The 8,335-nt window shown below is 50.1% G+C and overlaps 1 protein-coding gene across 1 annotated transcript; it reads right to left on the bottom strand.

The window, feature by feature from the left end:
* Positions 1–1,658: 1,658 nt before the first annotated feature.
* LOC129843043 (NADH-ubiquinone oxidoreductase chain 5-like) lies at positions 1,659–3,755 on the bottom strand. Its single transcript, XM_055911771.1, has 2 exons — positions 3,732–3,755; positions 1,659–2,645 (listed from the first exon to the last, which is right to left on the bottom strand). The coding sequence occupies exons 1-2, from the start codon at positions 3,753–3,755 to the stop codon at positions 1,659–1,661; spliced, it is 1,011 nt and encodes a 336-aa protein (XP_055767746.1).
* Between the last annotated feature and the right edge of the window lie 4,580 nt (positions 3,756–8,335).

Below are 8,335 nucleotides of genomic sequence, written 5' to 3'. Positions count from 1 at the left end.
AGTCACCTAACCAGGGCAGATAGTTGCCTTACGGAGTCACCTAACCAGGGCAGATAGTTGCCTTACGGAGTCACCTAACCAGGGCAGATAGTTGCCTTACGGAGTCACCTAACCAGGGCAGATAGTTGCCTTACGGAGTCACCTAACCAGGGCAGATAGTTGCCTTATGGAGTCACCTAACCAGGGCAGTTAGTTGCCGTATGGAGTCACCTAACCAGGGCAGATAGTTGCCTTACGGAGTCACCTAACCAGGGCAGTTAGTTGCCTTATGGAGTCACCTAACCAGGGCAGTTAGTTGCCTTATGGAGTCACCTAACCAGGGCAGTTAGTTGCCTTATGGAGTCACCTAACCAGGGCAGTTAGTTGCCTTATGGAGTCACCTAACCAGGGCAGTTAGTTGCCTTATGGAGTCACCTAACCAGGGCAGTTAGTTGCCTTATGGAGTCACCTAACCAGGGCAGATAGTTGCCTTACGGAGTCACCTAACCAGGGCAGATAGTTGCCTTATGGAGTCACCTAACCAGGGAAGATAGTTGCCTTATGGAGTCACCTAACCAGGGCAGTTAGTTGCCGTACGGAGTCACCTAACCAGGGCAGATAGTTGCCTTACGGAGTCACCTAACCAGGGCAGTTAGTTGCCTTATGGAGTCACCTAACCAGGGCAGTTAGTTGCCTTATGGAGTCACCTAACCAGGGCAGTTAGTTGCCTTATGGAGTCACCTAACCAGGGCAGTTAGTTGCCTTATGGAGTCACCTAACCAGGGCAGTTAGTTGCCTTATGGAGTCACCTAACCAGGGCAGTTAGTTGCCTTATGGAGTCACCTAACCAGGGCAGTTAGTTGCCTTATGGAGTCACCTAACCAGGGCAGTTAGTTGCCTTATGGAGTCACCTAACCAGGGCAATTAGTTGCCTTATGGAGTCACCTAACCAGGGCAGTTAGTTGCCTTATGGAGTCACCTAACCAGGGCAGTTAGTTGCCTTACGGAGTCACCTAACCAGGGCAGTTAGTTGCCTTACGGAGTCACCTAACCAGGGCAGATAGTTGCCTTATGGAGTCACCTAACCAGGGCAGATGATCTTTTCCATGAGTACCTTTCTCACTTTTCAGATACTTATTGACAATTTGTCCTATAGAAGTCATCATTTCAAATCAAATTTTATTTGTCACATACACATGGTTAGCAGATGTTAATGCGAGTGTAGCGAAATGCTTGTGCTTCTAGTTCCGACAATGCAGTAATAACCAACAAGTAATCTAATACAACATGAACAAGGGGCCTCATTTATCAATCATGCGTAAGCACAATCTGTGGGTAAACCATACATGGGATCATTTCCACGTAAAGTATGAGATTTATGAATATGTTTGCTTGTGTGCGTATATATAAGCACAGTCATGACCATGCGTATGCACAGTGCCAAGTGGTGTAAATAACATCTACCAAAATGAAACCAGAAATAAAATTCCACTTTTTTAAGTTTATTGAGCCATTACATCACTTCCTGTTTCAATTGGGTATAAAAATGAGGTAACACTCATGCAATATCTGTCACGTCGTGTATGTAGGTGGCAGGGAAGTCAAGCGCAGGAGAATTAAACTTGGTATAAATGGAGTATTTTAATAACTTAAAACAAACTCCAAAACCAAAGTCCATATTAAAATAAATGAGGGTACAAGATCCCGTCGCACACCAATCCGTAGAACACCAATCCATAGAACACCAATCCATAGAACACCAATCCGTAGAACACCAATCCATAGAACACCAATCCATAGAACACCAATCCGTAGAACACCAATCCGTAGAACACCAATCCATAGAACACCAATCCATAGAACACCAATCCATAGAACACCAATCCATAGAACACCAATCCATAGAACACCAATCCGTAGAACACCAATCCGTAGAACACCAATCCGTAGAACACCAATCCATAGAACACCAATCCATAGAACACCAATCCATAGAACACCAATCCATAGAACACCAATCCGTAGAACACCAATCCATAGAACACCAATCCATAGAACACCAATCCATAGAACACCAATCCACAGAACACCAATCCATAGAACACCAATCCATAGAACACCAATCCGTAGAACACCAATCCGTAGAACACCAATCCGTAGAACACCAATCCGTAGAACACCAATCCGTAGAACACCAATCCGTAGAACACCAATCCATAGAACACCAATCCATAGAACACCAATCCATAGAACACCAATCCGTAGAACACCAATCCGTAGAACACCAATCCATAGAACACCAATCCACAGAACACCAATCCACAGAACACCAATCCATAGAACACCAATCCATAGAACACCAATCCGTAGAACACCAATCCGTAGAACACCAATCCATAGAACACCAATCCATAGAACACCAATCCATAGAACACCAATCCATAGAACACCAATCCATAGAACACCAATCCGTAGAACACCAATCCGTAGAACACCAATCCGTAGAACACCAATCCGTAGAACACCAATCCGTAGAACACCAATCCGTAGAACACCAATCCGTAGAACACCAATCCATAGAACACCAATCCATAGAACACCAATCCATAGAACACCAATCCGTAGAACACCAATCCATAGAACACCAATCCATAGAACACCAATCCCTAGAACACCAATCCATAGAACACCAATCCATAGAACACCAATCCATAGAACACCAATCCATAGAACACCAATCCATAGAACACCAATCCGTAGAACACCAATCCGTAGAACACCAATCCATAGAACATGAACACAACAAATAAACAATCTCTGACAAGGACATGAGTGGAAACGGAGGGTTAAATACACAACAATTAATGAATGGGATTGGAACCAGGTGTGTAAGAAGACCTGACAAAACCAATGGAAAATGAAACATAGATCAATGATGGCTAGAAGACCGGTGATGTCGATCGCCGAGCACCGCCCGAACAAGGAGAGGCATCAACTTCGATAGAAGTTGTGACAATATCCCTTTGTCATCCAACATCATGAAGAAAACAAAAGAACTGGCAGTTCAGAAGAGACAGATGGTCGTAGACCTTCATAAATCTGGTAATGGCTACAAGAAGATCCACAAACGATTGAATATAACACTGAGCACTGTCAGGGCAATTATTAAAACATTCAAAAGATATGGAACAGTTGAAAACCTCACGGGTAGAGGGCGCAAATGCATTTTGAAACCCAGTTTAGGGAGGAGGATGGTGAGAGAAGTAACAAAATCCCCAAGAATCACTGTGAAAGAATTGCAGTCCTTGGAGGCGTCTTGGGGTCACCAGGTTTAAAAATGCACCATCAGACGCCACCTCCACAACCACAGGCTTTTTGGAAGTGTTGCCAGAAGAAAGCCCTTTCTGACCCAAGACAAAGACGCAAGCTCTTGGAGTTTGCCAAACGTAATTTAAACTTTGACTGGAAGAAGGTGCTCTGGTCAGATGAGATCAAAATTGAACGTTTGGTTCAGATGCAGCATCGGCATGTTTGGCGTTGAAACAGATACAAGGAGAGGAACCTCATATATGGTGCTGGGACGGTGATGTTTTGGGGCTGTTTTAATTCCAGAGGTCCAGGGGCACTGGTTAAGATTGATGGCATAATGAATTCCACCAGGTATCAGACAACTTTGGCTGACAATCTGGTTGCCTCCGTCAGAAGGCTGGGCCTTGGCCGTAGGTTTAACAAGAAAATGATCCAAAACATACCTCACAGATCCACACATACCTCATTATCCACCTCTCCCTGTCCGAGTCTGTAACACCAACATATTTTAAGCAGACCTCCGTAGTGCCTGTGCCCAAGAACACTAAGGTAACCTGCCTAAATGACTACCGACCTGTAGCACTCATGACTGTCGCCATGAAGTGCTTTGAAAGGCTGGTCATGGCTCACAACACCATCGTCCCAGAAACCCTAGACCCACTCCTATTTGCATACCGCACCAACAGATCCACTGATGATGCAATCCCTATTGCACTCCACACTGCCCTTTCACACCTGGACATAAAGGAACACCTATGTGAGAATGCTGTTCATTGACTACAGCTCAGCGTTCAACACCATAGTGCCCTCAAAGCTCATCACTAAGCTAAGGACCCTGGGACTAAACACCTCCCTCTGCAACTGGATCCTGGACTTCCTGACGGGCTGCCCCCAGGTGGTGAGGGTAGGTAACAAATCCTCCACAGGGGCCCCTCAAAGGTGCATATTCAGTCCCCTCCTGTACTCCCTGCTCACTCATGACTGCACAGCCAGGCATGACTCCAACAGCATCATTAAGTTTGCTGATGACACAACAGTGGCAGGCCTGATCACCAACAATGATGAGACAGCTTATATGGAGGAGGTCAGAGACCTGGCAGTGTGGTGCCAGGAAAATAACCTCTCCCTCAATGTGGTCAAGTCAAAGGAGATGATTGAGGACTACAGGAAAAAGAGGACCGAGCATGCCCCCATTCTCATCGACGGGGCTGCAGTGGAGCAGGTTTAGAGCGTCATGTTCCTTAGCGTTCAAATCAAACTAACATGGTCCAAACACACCAAGACAGTGGTGAAGAGAGCACGACAAAACCTATTCCCCCTCAGGAGACTGAAAAGACATCGTTACCGGAGCGGCAAGTCTAGGTCCAAGAGGCTTCTAAACAGCTTCTACCCCCAAGCCATAAGACTCCTGAACAGCTAATCAAATGGCTACCCAGGCTATTTGCATTGCCCCATCCCCCTTCCAATCTGCTGCTACTCTGTTATTATCTATGCATAGCCAATTGAGGTAACACATTATTACCTCAATACTGGTGCCACTGCACATTGACACATTGACTCTGTACCGGTACCCTCTGTACCCCCTGTATATAGTCCCGCTATTGCTATTTATTGCTGCTCTGGGATATGTGGGACGGTAGCGTCCCACCTGACCAACATCCAGTGAAAATGCAAAGCGCCAAATTCAAATAAATTACTATAAAAATTTTACTTTCATGAAATCACACATTCAATATACCAAATTAAAGCTACACTTGTTGTGAATCCAGCCAATGTGTCAGATTTAGAAAATGCTTTACGGCGAAAGCAAACAATGCTTTTATCTGAGGATAGCTAACAAACACAGACCATCATATTTCAACCCTCCCGGCGCGACACAAAAAGCAGAAATAAAGATGTAATTCATGCCTTACCTTTGACGAGCTTCTTCTGTTGGCACTCCAATATGTCCCATAAACATCACAAATGGTCCATTTGTTCGATTAATTCCGTCGATATACACTGCTCAAAAAAATAAAGGGAACACTTAAACAACACAATGTAACTCCAAGTCAATCATACTTCTGTGAAATCAAACTGTCCACTTAGGAAGCAACACTGATTGACAATACATTTCACATGCTGTTGTGCAAATGGAATAGACAAAAGGTGGAAATTATAGGCAATTAGCAAGACACCCCCAATAAAGGAGTGATTCTGCAGGTGGTGACCACACACCACTTCTCAGTTCCTATGCTTCCTGGCTGATGTTTTGGTCACTTTTGAATGCTGGCGGTGCTCTCACTCTAGTGGTAGCATGAGACGGAGTCTACAACCCACACAAGTGGCTCAGGTAGTGCAGCTCATCCAGGATGGCACATCAATGCGAGCTGTGGCAAAAAGGTTTACTGTGTCTGTCAGCGTAGTGTCCAGAGCATGGAGGCGCTACCAGGAGACAGGCCAGTACATCAGGAGACGTGGAGGAGGCCGTAGGAGGGCAACAACCCAGCAGCAGGACCGCTACCTCCGTCTTTGTGCAAGGAGGAGCACTACCAGAGCCCTGCAAAATGACCTCCAGCAGGCCACAAATGTACATGTGTCAGCATATGGTCTCACAAGGGCTCTGAGGATCTCATCTCGGTACCTAATGGCAGTCAGGCTACCTCTGGCGAGCAAATGGAGGCCTGTGCGGCCCCACAAAGAAATGCCACCCCACACCATGACTGACCCACCGCCAAACCGGTCATGCTGGAGGATGGTGCAGGCAGCAGAACGTTCTCCACGGCGTCTCGAGACTCTGTGTAAGGGCTGTCGCTCTCCTCATCCTCGGACGAGGTGAGGAGAGAAGGATCTTCAGACCAAAACGCAGCATTTGGGAAATAAGCCATCACTTTATTTATACACGATGGCAACACGAAACAAAACAAAACACTTTCAAAACTACAAAACAAGAAAACGACGTGGACGACAAAACCTGAACATGAACTTACTTAACTAAAACGTAAAACTCACGGACAGGAAACAGACTACATCGAAACGAAACGAACAGCCAAACAGTCCCGTATGGTAAATCCATGCAACGACACAGGAGACAATCACCCACAAACAAACAGTGAGAACGCCCTACCTAAATATGACTCTTAATTAGAGGAAAACGCAAACCACCTGCCTCTAATCAAGAGCCATACCAGGCAACCCAAAACCAACATAGAAACAGATAACATAGACTGCCCACCCTAAACACATGCCCTGACCATAAACACATAAAAAACAACATAAAACAGGTCAGGACCGTTACAGAACCCCCCCCTCAAGGTGCGAACGCCGGGCGCACCAGCACAAAGTCCAGGGGAGGGTCTGGGTGGGCAGTTGACCACGGTGGTGGCTCCGGCTCTGGACGCTGTCCCCACACCACCATAGTCACTCCCCGCTTCTGTCTTCCCCTCCCAATGACCACACTAAAACTAACATCCCCTAAATAAACGGCCAGCACCGGGACAAGGGGCAGCACCGGGACAAGGGGCAGCACCGGGACAAGGGGCAGCACCGGGAAAAGGGGCAGCACTGGGCCAAGGGGCAGCACCGGGACAAGGGGCAGCACCGGGACAAGGGGCAGCACCGGGACAAGGGGCAGCACCGGGATAAGGGGCAGCACCGGGACAAGGGGCAGCACCGGGACAAGGGGCAGCACCGGGACAAGGGGCAGCACCGGGATAAGGGGCAGCACCGGGACAAGGGGCAGGTCCCGGCTGCTATACTCTGGCAGGTCCCGGCTGAGGGACTCTGGCAGGTCCCGGCTGAGGGACTCTGGCAGGTCCCGGCTGAGGAACTCTGGCAGGTCCCGGCTGAGGAACTCTGGCAGGTCCCGGCTGAGGGACTCTGGCAGGTCCCGGCTGAGGGACTCTGGCAGGTCCCGGCTGAGGGACTCTGGCAGGTCCCGGCTGAGGGACTCTGGCAGGTCCCGGCTGAGGGGCTCTGGCAGGTCCTGGCTGGACGGCTCTGGCAGGTCCTGGCTGGACGGCTCTGGCAGGTCCTGGCTGGACGGCTCTGGCAGGTCCTGGCTGGACGGCTCTGGCAGGTCCTGGCTGGACGACTCTGGCAGGTCCTGGCTGGACGGCTCTGGCAGGCCCTGGCTGGACGGCTCTGGCAGGCCCTGGCTGGACGGCTCTGGCAGGTCATAGCAGGACGGCTCTGGCAGGTCATAGCAGGACGGCTCTGGCAGGTCATAGCAGGACGGCTCTGGCAGGTCATAGCAGGACGGCTCTGGCAGGTCATAGCAGGACGGCTCTGGCAGGTCATGGCAGGACGGCTCTGGCTGGTCATGGCAGGACGGCTCTGGCTGGTCATGGCAGGACGGCTCTGGCTGGTCATGGCAGGACGGCTCTGGCTGGTCATGGCAGGCGGGCGGCTTTGCAGGCTCATGGCAGACGGATGGCTCAGACGGCGCTGGGGAGACGGATGGCTCAGATGGCGCTGGGGAGACGGATGGCTCAGATGGCGCTGGGGAGACGGATGGCTCAGATGGCGCTTGGCAGACGGGCAGTTCAGGCATCGCTGTGCAGACGGCAGACTCCTGCCGGCTGAGGCGCACTGTAGGCCTGGTGCGTGGTGCCGGGACTGGTGGCACCGGGCTGGGGACACGCATCTCAGGGCTAGTGAGGGGAGCAGCAACAGGACGCACAGGACTCTGGGGACACACAGGAGGCTTGGTGCGTGGTTTATTCACTGGTGGTAAAGGGCTGGAGACACGCACCATATAGCTAGTGCGTGGAGGAGGCACTGGTGGTACTGGGTTGGGGCGGGGAGGTGGCGCCAGAAATACCGGACCGTGCAGGCGTACTGGCTCCCTTGAGCGCCGAGCCTGCCCAACCCTACCTGGTTGCATGCTCCCCGTCGCCTGACCAGTGCGGGGAGGTGGAATAACCCGCACCGGCCTATGTAGGCGAACCGGGGACACCATGCGTAAGGCTGGTGCCATGTACGCCGGCCCGAGGAGACGCACTGGTGACCAGATGCGTTGGGCCGGCTTCATGACATACGGCTCAACGCTCAGTCTAGCCCGGCCGAT

The sequence above is a fragment of the Salvelinus fontinalis genome, unplaced genomic scaffold (assembly GCF_029448725.1).
Source record: "Salvelinus fontinalis isolate EN_2023a unplaced genomic scaffold, ASM2944872v1 scaffold_0094, whole genome shotgun sequence".
Lineage (NCBI taxonomy): Eukaryota > Metazoa > Chordata > Actinopteri > Salmoniformes > Salmonidae > Salvelinus > Salvelinus fontinalis.
Note: the sequence above shows the minus strand (reverse complement) of the source record. Positions and strands in the feature narration are given on the sequence as shown.

Coding starts and splice junctions, on each gene's coding strand:
- LOC129843043 (XM_055911771.1), bottom strand. CDS start 3,755: ATGAGGTATGTGTGGATCTGTGAG. Junction 2,646..3,731: donor GGTATGTGTGGATCTGTGAG/GTATGTTTTGGA, acceptor TTGGTGTTCTAG/GGATTGGTGTTCTATGGATT.